Source organism: Microcaecilia unicolor, chromosome 6 (genome assembly GCF_901765095.1).
Source record: "Microcaecilia unicolor chromosome 6, aMicUni1.1, whole genome shotgun sequence".
Classification (NCBI taxonomy): Eukaryota; Metazoa; Chordata; class Amphibia; order Gymnophiona; family Siphonopidae; genus Microcaecilia; species Microcaecilia unicolor.
This window is the reverse complement of record NC_044036.1, coordinates 190,357,455-190,380,581: the sequence shown is the minus strand read 5'-3', so window position 1 is coordinate 190,380,581 and position 23,127 is coordinate 190,357,455. Positions and strand designations below refer to the sequence as shown.

Here is a 23,127-nt window from a genome sequence, read left to right as displayed (position 1 = left end):
TTGTGGAGCAAGGAATGCATGCAGTCCCCCTCAACACAGTGCAGCCACAATCCCCACATACACAATATGTATTGCAGCCAAGACTGTTAGAAATAGCTCCCAGATAACCTGAGAACCTATACAAAGAAAGAACTTCCAAAAACAGATTGGTGAAGCAAGTCTTAATTAATTTATTATTTCAAAATACACTCTTGCAAGAATGGGTGTCTCTGAAAGCAAGCAGGCACACCTATTCCTTAATTCTTATATATATATATAAGAATATATATTCTTATATATATATATATATATATATATATATATATATATATATATATATATATATAAGAATTAAGGAATAGGTGTGCCTGCTTGCTTTCAGAGACACCCATTCTTGCAAGAGTGTATTTTGAAATAATAAATTAATTAAGACTTGCTTCACCAATCTGTTTTTGGAAGTTCTTTCTTTTATCTCAGCCCTCAAGCCTTCATATCCTTGAAACTTTCATACATCTCTGCATCAGCAGTTTAGGCTTCCTCCCCCCCCCCCCCCCCCCCCCCCACCCTACTGTTCTCACATTCCTTATTAACTAGCACATCCTGTCCTTTGAACTAACACAGTTCCTTTGTTAGTAATTGTAAAGCCATCTTAAAATGTTATATAATTAATGTGGTGATCCTGATTAGAGAGGACCTGCAGTATTAATACACACACTCACACAAATATAGTTATTTCTTTATCCCCAAAGATTTCCTTTCTACAAGGGCATAAGCTATGTATTTTACCTTTGCAAATTTCTTAAGTGAAAAAGCAATATATTTACACATTTCTCACAAACACTAAACCATTGCACTGGTATGCTGGCAAGCTTGCTACCTGTAGCCCTTACTGTAACAAGGTTGCATCTGCACAGTTCTGACACATGGAAGGGTAGGAGAGCAACACCAATCCTGGGAAACATAAGAGCAGAGAGACTAGGGTTACCATATTTTGTCCTCTCTTTCCTGCCCCAAAGAGGTCACTAGACCACCAGGGCAGTAGATAGTAAGTAAGGGAAGGGGAAGCTAGGATAGCCCCCCCCCCCCCCCCCCCCGCCCGTCCGTTTTTCCAGAAATCCGGACAAACAGGTGGACTGGCAAAACCCGTCCGGACGCCCGAACGTGTCCTCAAAAAGAGGACATGTCCAGGTAAATCCGGACATATGGTAACCCTAAGAGAGACCACCTCCCGCAATGCACTGCCATGTAATGAAACACGACACATGTGACATGTGCCTCCCAGGAAATGTTGGCCTACTGGCCAGGTACAATGTGTGTAACTGACATGTGCTCTTCATTCACACACAGGTATGCCTCTAGCTGTAGGTCAGGAAGATGACTCGGAGGACTCTGCTGTGGGCAGCTCCGAAGGGGAGGATGATGTAGTGGAGGAGAAAAGAGAGGCAGCACAAGATCTGGATGTGCTCCAACCCCAGGAGTGGCCCCAACAAGAGTCTACCTGGGGAGATGCAGGAGGAGCCAGGGGACTGGAAGGTCCTGGAGCACATCTGTTCAGAAATGCCTCTGCTGGAGGACCTGCATGAGGCTGCACCTGCAGGACAAGGCCCTGTACCCCAGCCAGAACTTCCCACCATACCAGCTGTGCCACCACCCCACAGCACTGAGCCCCCTCCTATGGAAGGGGCAGATGTGGATCAACCAGCCATGGAGCAACTCATGCACCGTGACATGCAGCAGATGCTGCTTCAGCAGCAGCAGAGGCCACAATGAGCCTGATAGTGACTTTGGCATGCAGCACTATCCATCGCTCTCTCTCTCTCTCTCTCTCTCTCTCTCTCTCTCTCTCTCTCTCTCTCTCTCTCTCTCTCTCTCTCTCTGGTGCTCCATTCAGCATTGCCCCCTCTCTCTTCCCCTTCTTTGCAGTATTTCCTCTGTTGTCTCTCACTCTCTCCAGCCCATCCAACATTGACTCTATCCATGTGTGTGTGTGTGTGCCTCTCTCTCCCTCCCTCCCTTCCTATCCAATATTGCCCCTTTCCCCCAGCATTGCCCTGTTCTCGCTCTCCTTCCCCACCCATGCTATATTGCCTCTTCCTCACTCTCTCTTCTACCCCACCATCGCCATCAACACAATTTTGCTTCTTCCTTCCTATTGACACCTGTACCTGTGATGGGACCGTGTTGGTAAACAACCACTGAAGATGCAGAGGACTGCACCTTTCTGTGCGCCACTACTGCTTCCTCTGTCGGTTCGAAGGGGAGGTAAACTTCCAGGACCAGCAGAGGAAGAAGCAGCAGCATGCAAAGAGCCATGGTCCCATGCATCTTCGGTAGTTGTTCATCAGTGTGAGCCCAGCAGAAGTGTCAACGTTAGGGAAGGATAGTGGCAGCGGGATAGGGAGAGAGAAGATACAGGGTTTGATGGGTGAGGAAGTTCGTATTTGTAGCTGGGGAGGCTTAGTGCCCCCAAGCATCTTATACAGGGAACCTATGATTTTATAGTTTATTACTTTCTATTAGCCTTTATCCAAAGCGGAGTACAACATAACACTCATAATCGTAGAACAAAAAACACATAGCATTTAAAACATCATCATTCAAAAAACAGTACAACAACAATAAAAAACATTCATTAGGACCATCAGTCAAAAATATGTACTACAATCTAATCACAGAAACTCCTGTAAGCTGTCCGTTTCCTTCACCCCTTCTTGTGGCCGAATGCACTTTCTTTGACATGGTTTTCAGATAAGACAGGTATACAGCAGCTTCTGTAAGCCACTGCTCTCCACAGCCATTGGCAGCCACATATACAATACTTGGGGCTGGTACCATACTGTCCCAGAACAGTGTCTCTATCACTTGCTAGGTGTTATGAAAGATTTAGCCAGAGGCTTGGTAAATGTAATCATCAGAACTGGTATACAACTGCCAAAGTATATAGCAAAGATATAAGGTTGATGTCTCCATCAAAACTGCATACTAAAATATTTTGTCTAAGAAGACCTTGGGGGTCTGGAACATTGAATGTTTGGCCAGTAGCCATGTTAGTGTTGCTCATTGTTTTACTATAGCTTGAAATGGGTGGGAAGAGGTCCTGGTCTGAACCAAAAATAGGATCTTGCATGCTCAACACTTCCTAGGAGTTAGAGTACAATGAAGGACAAAAACTGTCTTTGGTGAACAATGAGAACCTACAGGCAGTCAAGTTTTATTTCTAGTTGCATGAGGGATACATCCTTGACAGTGTCGACAGGAGTAATTGAGCAGACTAGGTGGACTTAATGGTCTTTTTATACCATTATCTACTATTAATATGTTGGTTGAAGTTCTTCAGGTACCAAATTCAGAGTTGGGCCTTTGTTCTCTTGTTCAGGAATGGGTTCTGTCAGCATGAGAACCGTAAGTTGCTGAAGTCAGCGCTGGGAATCCTAGATGGACGGTTGAAAGAGGGTGACTTAGAGCTAACTCTAGATGAGTTGGTCAGGTAAGTACATTTTTAACATATGTATGAAAGAAAACATGCTTATTTTTTTTGTTTTTTGTCTGTCAGTCCTTTTACCTCAAGGGGACTAGCAGTGCCAGCAGCACATACATCTATGGACAGCAGCACTGTATAAAAATCCTAACATATGAAAAAGCAGCCATTCGAGGGAGGTTAATTACATGAGGGGCTTGGAAAAAGAGGAATAGAATGCAGAAAAGAGTCCCTGCACAGTGAAATTAGGCAGTTGCAGCGTTCACACCATCAAGATGGAGTCTCCCCTGGGCTGAGAGCCCAGTTGTTGGGGTTGTGGAGCCAGCTTAAGTTTCCCAAGTTTATACTTGATATACCGCCTTAGGGAATACCGTCAAGGCAGTTTACATACAAAATCAATAGCAGAAAGGAACTACAATATATATAGGAAGGAGGACGCAGAGGACTAAGAGAGAGTAGGTCTAGGAGACCAGCGAAAGTAGAAGAGATTTTAAAAAACAGGCGGGTCATCTTTGAACAAGGATATAATACTAATAAGCTGCTGGCCAAAAGTTTAAAAAAGCAAAGGGAAGCTAAGCAAGTGAGTTCTCTAAAAACTGCAACAAGCAAAGTGCTCCATGAACAAGGGGTCATTAGAAGCAGATTCCAGGTGTTTTAGGAGGCTCTCTACCAGAGAAAGACCCTACCACCACTAATGGACATTGACAGCTACCTTAATTCTATATCATTAAATAGGTTGACTGTGGAGGAGGCAGGATCTTTAGATGGGCCAGTCACAGGAGGAATTTTGGGCTGCAGTACAATCCTTGAAAATGGATAAGGCTCCTGCCCTGGACCTTTGGGGACTTGCTGGTGGGGCCTCTACAGGCTTTATTCAATGTAGTGCAGATTGGAGGGAAGCTAGCTGAAACTATGATCTGGGTGGGCATTATGATCCTCCCAAAAGTGAATATAGATCCTACTTTATGCGGGTTGTGTAGACCTTTCTCCGAGGACAAGCAGGCTGCTTGTTCTCACTGATGGGTGACGTCCACGGCAGCCCCTCAGAAACGGAGAGTTTCCCTACCAAACACCAAAAATCTCGCGGGAGGTCCAGCGTGCGAAGCACGCCCACCACGCGTGCGCAGCCATCTTCCCGCCCGTGTGCAACCGCTCCCGCTCAGTTTTTCATTTTCCATGGTGGAGAGAGACTGCGCTGCGTCCCTCTCCTCTCAGCCCTCGGAAACCGGTTTAGCGATTTCTCGCTTTTTTCTTGTTTTCAGTTTGCGCTTCTTTATCAGTTAAAAAAAATTTTTCCTGAGTTTCCTTTATTTTCTAGTTTTGTCCTCTTTATGTTTCCTTTAGCCGCTGTCGCAGCCCTTTTGGCCGCACGCTCGTGTTTCCCCTGTTTTTTGGCTTTTTTTCCGCCACCATCGACGATTTTGATCTCACCGCCGCGATTTTTCCGTTGATGACATCGAGGATTCCCAGCGGCTTCAAAAAGTGTGGTCAGTGCAGCCAGGTCATCTCGCTTTCCGACACCCACGCTTGGTGTATTCAGTGCCTTGGGCCTGTTCATAACCCTAAAACATATAAATTATGTCTCAGCCTTAAAAAGCGGACACAGGTGTCGAGGCAAGCTCAGCGGGATCGTTTGTTTGGAGCTGGGCCCGGTCCTTCAGCGTCGACAGCATCGGTATCGGCGACGTCGGCTTCGGCACCGGAGATGGCATCGACCTCGGGAGAGCAGGTAACACTGGCCCCACAACCACCCCTCGCTGGGAGCAGTGAGCAGTCGAGTGGGCCTCCACCTGCCTCGACGGCTCCTGCTATGCAGGCCCATCGGGACCGATCTTTTTTGGACCCGACCCTGAGGAGGCGTGTGGATTCCACGTCCTCATCGGTACCGAGGAGCGCTGATGACGTGCATCAACGGAAACAAGAATTCTCCAAGGACAAGCAGGCTGCTTGTTCCCACTGATGGGTGACGTCCACGGCAGCCCCAGGATCGGAAGATCTTCCTAGCAACAGAAGTTTGCTAGCTCTCTTGAGATTCGCATGCAATCGCGCATGCGCGACCGTCTTCCCACCCGCTTCAGCGTGCTCCTCAGTCTCTCTTTTTCCATGGTCAGAACGGACGTGTATCGTTCGTTCGCGGCCCCAGAAAGGCCCCTGTCGCGTTCTTCACGCGGTTCTTCGTGCCTTTCGGCTAGTTTTCTTCTTCTCTCGTGTGTAAAAAAAAAAAAAAAAAGTTTGTTTTGTTTCCTTTACGTTTCGAGTTTGTCCTCGTAAGTTTCCTTTCTTTTCCGTGTGCGGCCTGTTTCGCCACCCGTCTGGGTCTTTTCCCTTTTTTGGTGCCCTTTATTCGGCATCGCATTTGACCTCGCCAGCATGATTTTTCCGCCCATGTCATTGAAGCCTGCCAGCAGCTTCAAGAAGTGCACGCGGTGCCACCGGACGATCTCGCTAACTGATAGACACGTTTCGTGTCTTCAGTGTCTCGGGGCTGGTCATCACCCGAACGCCTGTACGTTGTGCCTCCAGCTAAAAAAGAGGACTCAGGCGGGGAGATTGGCTCAGTGGAACGTCCTGTTCGGAGCCTCGTCCGGTCTTTCGACGTCAACGGAGCCAGCGGTACCGAGGTCATCGCCGGTATCAATGTCGGCATCGGAAGGAGCATCGACGTCCGGAGCGCAGGTGATGGCTGTCCAGAGGTCCCACACTGGTAGCAGTGAGCCATTGAGTGGGTCTCCACCTGCCTAGAGGGCTCCTGCGGTGCAGGCCCCCCGGGACCGTCCTCCTTCGGACCCGGCCCCGAGGCGACGTTTGGATTCCACGTCGTCCTCTTCGGTACCGGGAGGTACAGCTGGCGTGCTTCGAGCGAAGGCGAAGAAGCATCGCCATCGGTCACCTTCCCACCACGGTACCGAGAGCTGCAGGACACCAAAAGATTCGGTACCCGAGAAGCGTCGATGCCGGGAGGACCGCTCGCCCTCCATACAAGAGGTGTCGATGCGCTCTGCTCCGGACAGCCCGGTACCGCCTCCGCGCCCCAGACAGGTTCTTAGCTCATCGCTGGTACCGGCCCCACTGCCTTGCTCGACAGCCACTCTGGACGAGCGCCTCAGAGTCATACGTCCAGAGATTCTAGGAAGGCTGCTGCGACCTCCTGCTCCGGTATCGCCGGTGCTTGCGCTGGCCGTACCGTCGAGTCCTGTGGCAGTTGGCTCTCCGCCTGTGGTGCGGACTGCGTGGCACCGGCGCCGCCTGCCGCCCAGGAGGACTCCCCGCCAACGTCGTTGGAGGGAGCTTCGTCGCCGCCGTAGCGGGAGTCTTCTTCTCGGCACCGCCGTAGGGGACCAGGTTCCTCGGCGTCGAGACGGGCTCGGCTTCGGACTGAAGTTCATGAACTTGTGTCCGATACCGAGGGTGAGGCCTCGTGGGAGGCGGAGGAGGACACCAGGTATTTCTCTGACGAGGAGTCCTGTGGTCTTCCTTCCGATCCCACCCCTTCACCAGAGAGAAAGCTTTCTCCCCCTGAGAGTCTGTCTTTCTCCTCCTTTGTCCGGGAAATGTCTACAGCCATTCCCTTCCCAGTGGTTACTGAGGATGAGCCCTCAGATGTTCGAGGTCCTGGACTATCCTTCGCCACCTAAGGAGTCGTCCACTGTTCCCCTTCATAATGTCCTGAAGCAGACATTGATGACGAACTGGACGAAACCCTTAAGTAATCCCCACATTCCCAAGAAGATTGAGTCCCAGTATCGAGTCCATGGGGACCTGGAGTTGATGAGGACCCAGTTGCCTTATGACTCTGGAGTTGTGGACTCGGCTCTCAAGAAAGCCAAGAGTAGTAGAGATTACGCCTCGGCGCCCCCGGGCCGTGAATCTAAGACTCTAGACTCTTTTGGGAGGAAGGCCTACCATTCTGCTATACTTGTGTCCAAGATCCAGTTCTACCAGCTCTACATGAGCATCCGTATGCAGAACAATGTGCGGCAACTGGCGGACTTGGTCGAGAAGCTCCCATCAGAGCAGGCCAAGCCTTTTCAGGAGGTGGTCAGGCAGCTGAAGTTGTGTAGGAAATTCCTGTCCAGGGGTGCCTACGACACTTTTGATGTAGCGTCCAGGGCCGCTGCTCAAGGTATAGTGATGCGCAGACTCTCATGGCTGCGTGCCTCTGACATGGAGAGTAGAGTCCAGCAGCGGATTGCGGATGCTCCTTGCCGGGGGGATAATATTTTTGGTGAGCACGTCGAACAGGTGGTAGAGCAGCTCCACCAGCGGGACACTGCATTCGACAAGCTCTCCCACCGGACGCCTTCAGCATCTACCTCTACTGGTAGACTTTTTTATGGGGGAAGGAGGAATGCCCCTTACACTTATGGTAAGCGTAGGTACAATCCACCTGCCCGCCAGCCTGCTGAGGCTAAACCCCAGCGCGCTCGTTCTCGTCAACAACGTGCGCCTCCTCAGGCCCCTGTAGCTCCCCAGCAAAAGCAAGGGGCGGGCTTTTGACTGGCTCCAGGCGAGCATAGCCGAGATAAAAGTGTCCGTGCCAGACGATCTGCCGGTCGGAGGGAGGTTAAAGTTTGTTCAGCAAAGGTGGCCTCTAATAACCTCCAACCAGTGGGTTCTCCAAATAGTCCAGCTAGGATACGCCCTCAATTTGATCTCAAAACCTCCAAATTGTCCTCAGTGAGCTCAGTCTTTCAGCTTCCAGCACAAGCAGGTACTTGCAGAGGAACTCTCCGCCCTTCTCAGCGCCAGTGCAGTCGAGCCTGTGCCACTGGGGCAGGAAGGGCTGGGATTCTATTCCAGGTACTTTCTTGTGGAAAAGAAAACAGGGGGGATGCGTCCCATCCTAGACCTAAGGGCCCTGAACAAATATCTGGTCCGAGAAAAGTTCAGGATGCTTTCCCTGGGCACCCTTCTTCCCATGATTCAGAAAAATGATTGGCTATGCTCTCTGGACTTAAAGGATGCTTATACTCACATCCCGATACTGCCAGCTCACAGACATTATCTTCGATTCCATCTGGGAACACACCATTTTCAGTACTGTGTGCTACCCTTTGGTCTCGCCTCTGCATCTAGAGTGTTCACGAAATGCCTGGCTGTGGTGGCGGCGTCTCTACGCAGACTGGGAGTGCATGTGTTCCCTTACCTCGACGATTGGCTGGTGAAGAGCACCTCGGAGGCAGGAGCTCTACAGTCCATGCAGGTGACTATTCAACTCCTGGAGCTACTGGGGTTTGTGATAAATTATGCCAAGTCCCATCTTCTTCCAGTTCAAAGACTAGAATTCATAGGAGCTCTGCTGGACTCTCAGACGGCTCATGCCTACCTTCCCGAGGCCCAGACAGACAATCTTTTGTCCCTGGTCTCCTGAGTACGAGCGTCTCAGTGGATCACAGCTCGGCAGATGTTGAGATTGCTCGGCCACATGGCCTCCACAGTCCACTTGACTCCGATGGCCCGCTTCCACATGAGATCTGCTCAATGGACTCTAGCTTCCCAGTGGTATCAAGCTGCGGGGGAACTAGAAGACGTGATCCAACTGTCCACAAATTTTCTTACATCCCTACATTGGTGGACAATTCGCTCCAATTTGACCTTGGGACGTCCCTTTCAAATTCCTCAGCCACAAAAAGTGCTGACTACAGGATGCGTCTCTCCTCGGGTGGGGAGCTCATGTCGATGGGCTCCACACTCAGGGATTTTGGTCCCTCCAGGAGAAAAGGTTTCAGATCAATCTCCTGGAGTTACAAGCGGTCTGGAACGCGCTAAAGGCTTTCAGAGATCGGCTGTCCAACCAAATTATCCAAATTCAGACAGACAATCAGGTTGCCATGTATTACATCAACAAGCAGGGGGGCACTGGGATCTCGCCCCCTGTGTCAGGAAGCCGTCCAGATGTAGCTTTGGGCTCAATTATACACTTTTGTGGGACAGCATTAGTAGGGACCTGAAGCTATGGGGTCAATTAAGCCTATCCTGGATAACAGAGCTGGTAGTGGGAGGCGGGGATAGTGTTGGGCAGACTTATACGGTCTGTGCCAGAGCCGATGGTAGGAGGCGGGGATAGTGCTGGGCAGACTTGTACGGTCTGTGCCCTGAAAAAGACAGGTACAAATCAAGGTAAGGTATACACAAAAAAGTGGCACAGTGGGAGGCGGGCGCTGGTGGTTGGGAGGCGGGGATAGTGCTGGGCAGATTTATACGGTCTGTGCCAGAGCCGATGGTGGGAGGCGGGGATAGTGCTGGGCAGACTTGTACAGTCTGTGCCCTGAAAAAGATAGGTACAAATCAAGGTAAGGTATACACAAAAAAGTGGCACATTTCTTGGGCAGACTGGATGGACCGTGCAGGTCTTTTTCTGCCATCATCTACTATGTTACTATTAGGCATATTTTCAAAGCACTTTGGGAGGCTAAGTTCCATAGGTTTCTATGGAACTTTGGGAGGCTAAGTGCTTTGAAAATGAGCCTGTATGTATGTTAGGTGAGAATAGTGCATGCAAAAATGTAACCTAATTTGGGTGGTTATTCCCTATGTGCATCATAAGTACATAAGTACATACATAAGTACATAAGTAGTGCCATACTGGGAAAGACCAAAGGTCCATCTAGCCCAGCATCCTGTCACCGACAGTGGCCAATCCAGGTCAAGGGCACCTGGCACGCTCCCCAAACGTAAAAACATTCCAGACAAGTTATACCTAAAAATGAGGAATTTTTCCAGTCCATTTAATAGCGGTCTATGGACTTGTCCTTTAGGAATCTATCTAACCCCTTTTTAAACTCCGTCAAGCTAACCGCCCGTACCACGTTCTCCGGCAATGAATTCCAGAGTCTAATTACACGTTGGGTGAAGAAAAATTTTCTCCGATTCGTTTTAAATTTACCACACTGTAGCTTCAACTCATGCCCTCTAGTCCTAGTATTTTTGGATAGCGTGAACAGTCGCTTCACATCCACCCGATCCATTCCACTCATTATTTTATACACTTCTATCATATCTCCCCTCAGCCGTCTCTTCTCCAAGCTGAAAAGCCCTAGCCTTCTCAGCCTCTCTTCATAGGAAAGTCGTCCCATCCCCACTATCATTTTCGTCGCCCTTCGCTGTACCTTTTCCAATTCTACTATATCTTTTTTGAGATACGGAGACCAGTACTGAACACAATACTCCAGCTGCGGTCGCACCATGGAGCGATACAACGGCATTATAACATCCGCACACCTGGACTCCATACCCTTCCTAATAACACCCAACATTCTATTCGCTTTCCTAGCCGCAGCAGCACACTGAGCAGAAGGTTTCAGCGTATCATCGACGACGACACCCAGATCCCTTTCTTGATCCGTAACTCCTAACGCGGAACCTTGCAAGACGTAGCTATAATTCGGGTTCCTCTTACCCACATGCATCACTTTGCACTTGTCAACATTGAACTTCATCTGCCACTTGCACGCCCATTCTCCCAGTCTCGCAAGGTCCTCCTGTAATCGTTCACATTCCTCCTGCGACTTGACGACCCTGAATAATTTTGTGTCATCGGCGAATTTAATTACCTCACTAGTTATTCCCATCTCTAGGTCATTTATAAATACATTAAAAAGCAACGGACCCAGCACAGACCCCTGCGGGACCCCACTAACTACCCTCCTCCACTGAGAATACTGGCCACGCAATCCTACTCTCTGCTTCCTATCTTTCAACCAGTTCTTAATCCATAATAATACCCTACCTCCGATTCCATGACTCTGCAATTTCTTCAGGAGTCTTTCGTGCGGCACTTTGTCAAACGCCTTCTGAAAATCCAGATATACAATATCAACCGGCTCCCCATTGTCCACATGTTTGCTTACCCCCTCAAAAAAATGCATTAGATTGGTGAGGCAAGACTTCCCTTCACTAAATCCGTGCTGACTTTGTCTCATCAGTCCATGTTTTTGTATATGCTCTGCAATTTTATTCTTAATAATAGCCTCCACCATCTTGCCCGGCACCGACGTCAGACTCACCGGTCTATAATTTCCCGGATCTCCTCTGGAACCTTTCTTAAAAATCGGAGTAACATTGGCTACCCTCCAGTCTTCCGGTATTACACTCGATTTTAGGGACAGATTGCATATTTCTAACAGTAGCTCCGCAAGTTCATTTTTTAGTTCTATTAATACTCTGGGATGAATACCATCAGGTCCCGGTGATTTACTACTCTTCAGCTTGCTGAACTGACCCATTACATCCTCCAAGGTTACAGAGAATTTGTTTAGTTTCTCTGACTCCCCCGCTTCAAATATTCTTTCCGGCACCGGTGTCCCCCCCAAATCCTCCTCGGTGAAGACCGAAGCAAAGAATTCATTTAATTTCTCCGCTACGGCTTTGTCCTCCTTGATCGCCCCTTTAACACCATTTTCGTCCAGCGGCCCAACCGACTCTTTGGCCGGTTTCCTGCTTTTAATGTATCTAAAAAAGTTTTTACTATGTATTTTTGCTTCCAACGCTAATTTCTTCTCAAAGTCCTTTTTTGCCCTCCTTATCTCCGCTTTGCATTTGGCTTGGCATTCCTTATGATCTATCCTGTTACTTTCAGTTGGTTCTCTTCTCCACTTTCTGAAGGATTGTTTTTTGGCTCTAATGATTTCCTTTATCTTACTGTTTAGCCACGCCGGCTGACGTTTAGTCTTTTTTCCCTTTTTTCTAATACGTGGAATATATTTGTCCTGAACCTCCAGGATGGTGTTTTAAACAGCATCCACGCCTGATGCAAGTTTTTTACTCTGCGAGCTGCTCCTTTCAGTCTTTTTTTCACCATTTTTCTCATTTTGTCGTAATCACCTTTTCTATAGTTAAACGCTAGCGTACTTGATTTCCTAGTTTCACTTCCTTCAATGCCAATATCAAAACCGATCATATTATGATCACTGTTATCAAGCGGCCCTCGTATCATTACCCCCCTGCACTAGATCATGAGCACCACTAAGGACTAAGTCTAGTATTTTTCCTTCTCTTGTCGGCTCCTGAACTAGCTGTTCCATGAAGCTGTCCTTGATTTCATCAAGAAATCTTATGTCCCTTGCGTGTACAGATGTTACATTAACCCAGTCTATATGCGGGTAATTGAAATCCCCCATTATTATTGTGTTGCCCAGTTTGTTTGCGTCCCTGATTTCCTTTAACATTTCCGCATCCGTCTGTTCGTCCTGGCCAGGCGGACGGTAGTACACTCCTATCACTATCCTTTTCCCCTTTGCACATGGAATTTCAATCCACAGTGATTCCAAGGAGTGTTTTGCTTCCTGCAGAATTTTCAATCTATTTGATTCAAGGCTCTCGTTAATATACAATGCTACCCCTCCACCAATCCGATTCACCCTATCACTACGATATAATTTGTACCCCGGTATGACAGTGTCCCACTGGTTATCCTCCTTCCACCAGGTCTCAGAGATGCCTATTATATCTAATTTTTCATTTAGTGCAATATATTCTAACTCCCCCATCTTATTTCTTAGGCTCCTGGCATTCGCATATAGACATTTCAAACTATGTTTGTTGTTCCTAAGTACATCATGCTTAGTACTTGACAGTATTAATTGGCAATCTTTTGTCTGATTTTTATTGTTATTTAAAGATACCCGATCTACTACAATCTCTTTTGCAACCTCACTATCAGGATACTCTATCTTCCCTGTTATGGTGATATCTTTGAAAGATACCTTATCCCGAACCATGCTCTTTTGAGCGACTGTCGGCCTTCCCCCCATTTCTAGTTTAAAAGCTGCTCTATCTCCTTCTTAAACGCCGATGCCAGCAGCCTGGTCCCACTCTGGTTAAGATGGAGCCCATCCTTTCGGAATAGGCTCCCCCTTCCCCAGAATGTTGCCCAGTTCCTAACAAATCTAAAGCCCTCCTCCCTGCACCATCGTCTCATCCACGCATTGAGACTCTGGAGCTCTGCCTGTCTCTTGGGCCCTGCGCGTGGCACAGGTAGCATTTCAGAAAATGCTACCCTGGAGGATCTGGATTTCAGCTTTCTACCTAAGAGCCTAAATTTTGCTTCCAGAACCTCTCTCCCACATTTTCCTATGTCATTGGTACCCACATGTACCAAGACAGCGGACTCCTCCCCAGCACTATCTAGAATCCTATCTAGGTGACACGTGAGGTCCGCCACCTTCGCACCAGGCAGGCAAGTCACCAGGCGATCCTCACGTCCACCAGCCACCCAGCTATCTATATGCCTAATGATCGAATCACCAAGTACAACAGCTGTCCTAACCTTTCCCTCCCGGGCAACATTTGGAGATATATCCTCGGTGCGAAAGGATAATACATCCCCTGGTGGGCAGGTCCTGGCTACAGGAGTACTTCCTACTTCACCAGGGTGATGCTCTCCTTCTAGGAGACCTCCCTCCTCCAAGGTAGCACAGGGGCTACCTGACTGGAGGTGGGACTTCTCTACAACATCCCTGTAGGTCTCCTCTATGTACCTCTCTGTCTCCCTCAGCTCCATCAAGTCTGCTACTCTAGCCTCAAGGGAACGGACACGTTCTCTGAGAGCTAGGAGCTCTTTGCATCGGGCACACACATATGACACCTCACCAATTGGGAGATAATCATACATGTGACACTCAATGCAAAAGACTGGATAGCACCCCTCTCGCTGCTGGACTGCTGACTCCATCTTAGTGTTTTTTTGAGTTTTTCCGTAATTTAAAACTTGCTAAAGTATTAAGGATATCAGCCTATCACTAACTTACAGTTCCTCCTTTAAACCCCAATCTTCAAGTTCCGAAAGCACAAGCAAAATTTGTTCACTTACCAGAGAAATATCCTCTTCTCCCAGAACTTATTAGAAGGAAAGCTTTCGCGCGCCTAACGGCGCGCGACACCTTGAGCAGAGGCCCCGAGTGGATCGGAACGGACCTGGGAGTCACTCTGGCGAAGGCTCCGAGGATATGCAGATGAGCTGCAAGTCCTCCACGGCACCTGAGAAGGCAACCGGTGGGAGAGCTGGGCACCTCTCAACCAAGAAAAGGCTTACCAGGGGTTAGGCCGAAGCCAGCATTCCTCCCCCTGAGGGTCACCTGATCCTTGCTAAGAAGTACCTGGTAGCTCTGGGTAGGTGGAGCGAAAGCCCTGGGTAACTGTGGCGAAGGCCCTGGGAAGGTCGGGGTGGATTTGGGAGTCACCCCGGATGCAGCTGTGAGGATATGCAGAACGCTGCAAGTCCTCCACAGCACCTGGTAGGAGCACTGTGCACCTTGAGCAGAGGCCCCGAGTGGATCGGAACGGACCTGGGAGTCACTCTGGCGAAGGCTCCGAGGATATGCAGATGAGCTGCAAGTCCTCCACGGCACCTGAGAAGGCAACCGGTGGGAGAGCTGGGCACCTCTCAACCAAGAAAAGGCTTACCAGGGGTTAGGCCGAAGCCAGCATTCCTCCCCCTGAGGGTCACCTGATCCTTGCTAAGAAGTACCTGGTAGCTTCTTGTATTTGTCCACATTAGTACCTGGTAGCATCTTGCATTTGTCCACATTAAATTTCGTCAGCCATTTGGATTCCCAGACTTCTAGTCTCCCAAAGTCTTCCTGCAATCCATGTATTTAGTTAGTTTATTGATTTAGTAACTGCCATTATAAAGAGATTCACCCAAGAATTTCTCACAATCTTCATGAGATTTAAGAAATGTGAATATTTTTTTGGTATCTGTAAATTTGATACCATCCATTTCCATATCCAGATCATTTATAAAGATGTTAAAAAGCACTGGTCCAAGTGCAGATCCCTGTGGTTCTCCACTATTCACCCTGAGCAGTAGTGAATTTACCTATTACTTACCGTGAAACAGCACAGTTTGAATGTTAAATATTGTTCTTTTTTCTGATTGGGCATTTAATCTGATACTGTGTGTATGTGTCCTCCAGTCACCATTCAGAAGAGGTGGTTGTTAAGGATGTTTTCTTCTAACTGTGATGCTGAGCAAGTTAGTCTGTGTTGTTACCTGATAACTTTAGAACTGCCCTGCAATGCATGAGAGAATCAAATTTCTTCATATTGTCAGAACGATGCAGTTATGTAAGGTTTTCTTGTCATCATCATATTACTCTGGCTCTGAGCTGCATTGGTTACTTATTATTTTCAGGATTAAATACAAAATGCTATTGTTAAGGCCTTTGAAACAGGATGCTTCATATTACTTAACAGATGTGTTAAAAATCTATAGCCCTCACAGACCATAGAGATTAGATGATACCTTGTATTTGGCTCTGCCCTCCGTGCAGAAGATTAATCTCAAGGAAACCAGGAATTGTATTTTTTCATAAAATAGCCATACTGGGTCAGACCAGTATTCTGCTCCTAACAGTGGCCAGTTCAAGTCACAAATACTTTACAGAATCCCTTATATTATTATTAGCATTTCTATAGCGCTACCAGACGCACGCAGCGCTGAACACCTGATACAAAGAGACAGTCCCTGCTCAAAAGAGCTTACAATCTAAATAATACAGACAGACAAGACAGTTACGGGTGAGGGAAGTAATGGGTGAGAAGGAAGCAAGGGACAAGGGGAGGGCAATTGTGGCTAGGAGCTAAAAGCAGCAGTGAAAAAGTGGGTTTTCAGCATAGATTTGAAAACAGGTAGAGATGGAGCTAGACGTATAGGTCCAGGAAGTCTATTCCAGGCATAAGGTGCCGCGAGAGAAAAGGAGCGAAGCCTGGAGTTAGCAGTGGAGGAGAAGGAGGACGACAAGAGAGACTTGTCCAGTGAGCGGAGTTCACGGGGAGGAATGTAGGGAGAGATGAGAGCGGAGAGGTAATGGGGGGCTGCAGAGTGGATGCATTTAAAGGTCAGTACGAGAAGTTTAAACTGAATGCGGAAGCGGACAGGGAGCCAGTGAAGTGACTTGAGGAGCGGACTACTACTACTACTTAACATTTCTATAGCGCTGCTAGGGTTACGCAGCGCTGTACAATTTAACATAAAAGGACAGGCCCTGCTCAAAGAGCTTACAATCTAAAAGTGGTGGGTATAACGATTCTGGTGGAAAACAAGTCGTGCCGCAGAATTTTGGACAGATTGGAGAGGTGAGAGATGGCTGAGCGGAAGACCAGTGAGAAGTAAATTGCAGTAGTCCAAGCGACAGGCGACAAGGGTGTGCATAAGGGTTCTGGCAGCGTATTCAGAAAGGAAGGGGCGAATTTTGCTAATATTGTAGATAAAGAAGCGACAGGTTTTGGTAATCTGTTGAATATGGGCAGAGAAGGAGGGAGAGGAATCAAAGATGACTCCAAGGTTACGAGCCGAGGAGACAGGGAGGATGTGAGAGCCATTAACAGAGATAGAGAAAGGGGGAGGAGGGGAGGTGGGTTTAGGGGGAAAAATGGGAAGTTCCGTTTTGGTCATGTTGAGCTTTAGATGGCGTTGAGACATCCAAGCAGCAATGTCAGACAAGCAGGCTGAGATTTTGTCCTGGATCGAGGTTGAGATTTCAGGGGTGGAGATGTAGATCTGAGAGTCATCAGTGTAAAGATGGTACTGGAAGCCATGGGATGAAATCAGGGTACCAAGGGAAGAGGTATAGATGGAGAAGAGGAGGGGTCCAAGGACAGTACCCTGAGGCACACCAACAGAAAGCGGGATGGAAGTTGAAGAGGATCCACCAGAGTGAACACTGAAAGAACGAAGCGAGAGGTAAGAGGAGAACCAGGAAAGAACAGGACCCTGGAATCCAAGTGAGGACAGCGTATCCAGAAGTATAGTGTGGTCAACAGTGTCGAAAGCAGCAGATAGGTCAAGAAGGATAAGGATAGAATAGAGACCTCTGGATTTAGCCAGTAGCAGGTCATTAGAGACTTTGGTAAGTGCAGTTTCAGTAGAGTGAAGAGGGCGAAAACCAGATTGGAGTGGATCAAGAATAGGTTGCGAAGAAAGAAAGTCAAGACAACAGCGGTGAATGACACGTTCCAATAATTTGGAGAGGAAAGAGAGATGGGGTGATAGTTGGAGGGACAGGTAGGGTCACGTGAGGGTTTTTTTAAGGAGTGGAGTGACCACAGCATGTTTGAAGGCCGTAGGAACAGTTGCAGTGGAGAGTGAAAGATTAAGGATGTGACAGATGACTGGGATGATAGTAGGGGAGATAGTGTTAAGTAGATAAGTGGGGATGGGATCAGAGGAGCAAGTAGTAGATTTAGAGGAGGAAAGAAGAAGGGCAGTTTCATCAATAGACACTTCAGAGAAGGAGGAAAAAGAAGGAGAGGAAGGAGAGTAGGGGGTGAGGACTAAGGGAGAGAGAGGTGGGGAGGGTTTGGATGAAAATTCAAGGTTAATCTTACGGATTTTATCGTGGAAGTGCTCAGCTAGGGTCTGAGGAGAAAGAGATGGGGGAATTGGGGGAGGAGGTACCTTGAGAAGAGAGTTCAGTGTGGCGAAGAGGAGTCGAGGCTTGGAGCCAAGGGAATTTGTCAATTGGGTGAAGTAATCCTGATAGTGTTAATCACCACCTACTCTTTGATATGCTGTCCTCACTTGGATTTCGGGACGCTGTTCTTTCTTGGTTTTTTTCTTATCTCTCCCATCGCAATTTTGGTGTATGCTTTAGTGGATGCTCCTTCAGTTTTATCCCACTATCAGTTGGTGTATCTCAGGACTGTGTCTTGGCACCTCTTCTTTTCTCCATCTATACTTTTTCCCTTGGTGCTCTGATCTCCTCTCATAGTTATCAGTATCACCTTTATGCTGATGACTCCCAGATCTAACCTCTCCACACCAGAAATTTCAGCAGGAATCCAGGCCTAAGAATCAGCCTGCCTGTCTGACACTGTTACCTGGATATCTCACCGACATCTGAAACTAAACATGGCAAAGACTTAGCTTTTTATCTTTCCCGCTAAACCCACCTCTACTCTTCCTCCATTCTCTATCTCTCTCGCGTCGCGTTGTGCCTGAGTAATTCCCGGTTCGCGATGTCTCACTTCACTTGTCGGTGAAGCCACGAGGTAGATGGTGTTCGCGGGTAGCTCCTTTCCAGACTGTATCTGCCTCTCGAACCACATGGCTGGGTTAGTGTGGGCGCTATGGGTAGGCTGAGATCGCCATTCCCGTGCAGCTCTGCAGAACCCAGGTCCCTTTCGGGCAGCACTCTTATCGGGCAGTGCTCACGGTTGCCAGTTTTCGCTGCTCCATGTAGTTCTCTGCTGCTCCCTTGGTCCTGGGCCCAATGTGTGCAGTGGCTGGGACATCCGCCACTTAAGCTTTGCTGGGCTTTGTGGACTCGCCTCGGGGTATTTGCGGCGCCACCTCTGACCGTTCCGGTCCGCTGTCCTCTCGTTTTTCCTCTCTGCATCCAGATCGGATGTCTGCCGGCTGTAGTCTCTGGTGTGGAGTTCTCCGGTGAGTTCTCCGGTGATGTCCAGAGGAGCTCCTCTCGGACTGTCCTATCTGTCGGCCATCTTAGATCCACTCTTTACTGCACTGTCAGAGAAAAGGTACAGTTCGTAGAAGTAAAGGTAAAATGTACAACCAAAAGTGATTTGCCAATAAAAATGTGTTTAAAAAATGAAGAAAATGTTCTCTAGGATACCTTTCCATGGCTTGCTTTGTGCCGTATTTTTAGAGTTATGTAAATAGGCCTTGGTGGGGCGATGGTGCCCTTTCCGTTTCCTCAGATATTGTGGACTGCAGCAAGCATGACAATTTCTGGAAGGTTTTTCTCTGTTTGCATCTAGATCCACTTTTCTGTCTAAGCCTTAGACAAGCTTGTGCTGGGAAGGCCATGAGGAATGTACCTAGCTTGTTCTGGAGGTCCACTCTGTTCTGGCCTTTATGCACTCCCTGTTAGGTTGCACAGCTTTGGAGTCTTGTCAGCCAGTAAATGCTGATGCCAATGGAGAACTTAACATAGATATCTTTTTGTAACTACATGGTGATAAAACATCCTGTATTTAGTGATTACCAAATTCTCTGTTTTTAAATCTTGTCTTTTCTATTCTTGCAGTCAGAGTTTCCATTACCTGCTGAATTTCCGCAGTAGTGTCCCAAGCTGCACTTCAGCTCTTGGCCTCACCCAGCTATTGATAGTCATAGCAGAGAAGTCTTCTGTCCAGGAGTACAGAGGAAAGATAGGTACCATGCATTAAATTATTTTTTAATTTTCTTTTCCAGTGAAACTATTGTGGGTGAAAGGTACTAAATCAGTAGTACAGATATGCAGAGTCCTTTGATGTACAGCACAGAGCAAGCTTCTCTCTCACATTTATATCCCACAAAACAGATTAGCATAACTAATCCATCTGTCAAGGAAGGGACAGAGTGTCTTCAGCAACAGACTGGCTAAAGTACTAAAGAGGGCTTTAATCTAAAATTGATGGGAGTGGGTAAAAAAAAGCAACAGAGCCATAATTAACCCCAAGGAAGGTAGGATATCGCCCCTATAGAAGAGAAAAAAAAGAGTAACGTCTGGAGAGCCTTGTATACCAATGCCCGTAGTTTGGGAAAAAAACTTCTAGAGGCAACAATGATGGAAGCAGACTTGTATTTAGTGGCGGTCACAGAGACGTGGTTCACGGAGAACCATGATTGGGATATTGCTATACCTGGCTATAATCTATTCAGGAAGGACAGAGTAGGAAAAAAGGGTGGAGTGGCATTATATGCTAAGAATGATATCAAAGTGATGGAACTGCAGGACACGTGGGGTACGGAAGAAGTGCTGTGCGTTAAACTGGAAAGAGAGAAAGGAAAATGTGTCTATATCGGAGTAATATACAGGTCACCCTCACTGTCTTAGGAAATAGACAGGGACTTAATTGAAGACATCCACAAGAAAGGAGACATGATAGAGACATTTAAATATCTCAAGGTCATTTATGTACAGGAAGTGAGTCTTTGTCAGCTGAAGGAGAGCTCTGGAACATGGGGGCATACAATGAAGTTAAGAGGGAGTAGGCTTAGGAGCAATCTATGGAAGTATTATTTCACAGAAAGGGTGGTGGAGGCATGGAATGGCCTCCCGGTGGAGGTTGTGGAGTCGAGGACTGTGTCAGAATTTTAAAAGGCTTGGGATAAGCATGTGGGATCGCTTAGGAAAAGGAAGACTTAGGGGTTACAGAGGATGGACAGACTGGATAGGCCATATGGCCTTTATCTGCCGTCATGTTTCCATGTTTCTAGTGCTTCTATAAGCTTTCTATACACAGTACAACACTACAGAACAAATATAGCAGAGGCAGCAACTGTGCAAGTTTCTATCACACATACTATCTCACCAGGCAACAGCAATGTAAGCATTCCTTTGTTAACACTTCTGTTATCTCTTCTTTTTGGTAGCTTCATTAGCAAAAGGGTTCCTTTGCCAGACATGGATCCAGCCTGTGGGAGAACGAGAGAAGGGCAATCGCTACAACGATACACTGCAGAGTCTCCTTTGGTAAGAGGGTCTTGTGCACAAAGCAAAACATACATGCATTAACCGTTTGACTCTTTATAGAGGGGTAATGAAATCTTATGCATTTGAATGCGGGAAAAGTACAGGAACATGTAAGACAAAGCTGCAGGTAGACAAGACTGGGATGGCAGTTGGTTCTATGAGAGAGGGGTAGTGTCTCCCTAAATTAAAACTCAGCAGTCAGAAGGCATGGGAAAGAGAACTGGAGGTATACTTTCTTTCCAATCTCAAGGCCATGTTTTTCTTCAGAGTCAATAAACTACTAGAGTATCATTTTTGGTCTTGTCTAAGATGAAATGTGGGATTTGTGGTATGACATGGACAATCGCCTCTTGGTCTTTTGACTGAGTCTGAGAATCTGCTCAGTCTGGTGGGGGAAGAGGGGAGAGGTTAACCCTCACTTCCTTCCAGACCCCATTGGGAATAATGACTATTGCCAAACTGGAGAACTAAACCAACTATAGAAAAAAAGTTGACTTGTTAGCAGCCTTAATTTTAAGCTTTGGCTTACAGAGGGTTTATGACATTCTCTCTGTGCAAATAACCCCATCTCCCACAAATGCCTTTTTGTTTTTAACTTATATTCCACAACAATCCAAAAGTTCTTGGCGGATAATATTAACACTCACAAAATAAGGACAACAATCAACAATATGTACACCTGGGACAAATGCAATCCACTAACAAATACGTTATACAACTTCATCCTTAAAGTTACAATACCTGAGATATCTTGTGTCTGTGCTGTTAACACTCATCCATCATCTCACCAAATGCCTGATAAAATAGAAAGGTTTTTAAATCCTCAAATTGCCTAAAATCCTGAATTTTTCTTAGTGGTAGATCATTCCACATAAAAAATCGACGATCTGAATTCATTCAATCTCACCTCTCGTAATGATGGCACATCTAGTCTTAATTGATCAGTTGATATTAAGGCTCTCAGAGGCTGATACGTATGTAGTTTTGTGGCCAGCACATTTGACACATGTCCTGTTACAATTTTAAAAACCAAACATAAAATCTTAAATTTAATGTGAAACTCTATTGGGAGCCAGTGTGAACTTTTTAAGACTGATGAAATGTGCCTATAACGATTGTACCCAGCTATGCCCCTTGCAACAGCATTTTGCACAATCTGTAGGGCTTTAAGTTGGAATTTAGGAATGCCTGAGCTGTTGCAATAGTTAAAGCACAGCACAGTCATACTTTGCACCACTAGTCCAAAATTCTGGGGTGTTAATAATTTAATTTTTGCTTCAAGCAGAAATGCTCTGTGCTTTGATTACATCCTATTGCTTTAAGCAGGGATCCTTTATGTTTATCCCATGCCTTTTTGAATGCCATTACTATTGTGATGACCTTGTTGTGTCTGATGTATGATATTTACTTTTTGTTATGGCATTTGTGTCCAACTATATGTGCTCGGGATAACTTATGTTAGAATTTGTCTCCTTATATATTTTAATAGAGAGGTTTTATGTAGGATTCTGTTTATTTTATCTTAAGTAAAATAAATTCTTCAGACTGCCATATTTTGAAGCACAGCAAAACTGAACTGCCATGAAATCTTAAGTTGCAACAGTTTTTATTGATGACACACAAAATTAGCAAAACAAACATGCAGGTACATAAATCATCTAGAGTAATGCACAACAAGAAAGAAGCAAGCTTCAAACTGTCATCAAAGCTCCCGCCCCTCTCCTCATTCCCTACCCTCCCAAAGACCACCAAATCAACATCCAGATGAATACCACTGTTTAGAGGGAGCACCAAATAGTAAATCAACAAACTAGAGACTTTGAACACTGAAAAACCGCATGTAAAAAAAGATACATCCAGCAATGTCGTTATGAGTACCCAATATTCTCCCCTTTGACCTCTCCAAGCCTTCCGCTCCTCTAACCTAACAAAACTAATTAAAAAAAAAATCTGTGTAGTACATTGGGTTATAGGTGGGACCAACGCCCTTGGACCCCTATCTATGTGCAGCAAGATCATAATCATCGTAATCCCCTATCCAGCTGTCCCACCCTCCCTTACCCTTGATTGTGATGTCTGATCCACAGCCACCCCTATTGCCCCAAGGAAAATCTATTCAAGATTTGACTACGAGCCCATGGGGAGATCTGATATAGGCGAGCTTCCCAAATCGCAAGAAACCTCTACTGCCTCTTTGGAGATAAATGTGCGCCCTGAGACTCCCAGATCATAAGCTTATGAAGCCTATTC

General features: G+C 46.8%; 1 protein-coding gene across 3 annotated transcripts in view; it reads left to right on the top strand.

Moving 5' to 3' along the window:
• The window catches only part of FANCD2 (FA complementation group D2), a 763,224-nt gene that overhangs the window by 611,299 nt on the left and 128,798 nt on the right, over positions 1 to 23,127 (top strand). For all 3 annotated transcript variants that reach the window (XM_030205444.1, XM_030205445.1, XM_030205443.1), the window contains 3 exons: positions 3,356 to 3,466; positions 19,447 to 19,574; positions 20,778 to 20,877. In XM_030205444.1, the coding sequence (XP_030061304.1) occupies positions 3,356 to 3,466; positions 19,447 to 19,574; positions 20,778 to 20,877 (339 nt within the window). The remainder of the gene's footprint in view (positions 1 to 3,355; positions 3,467 to 19,446; positions 19,575 to 20,777; positions 20,878 to 23,127) is intronic.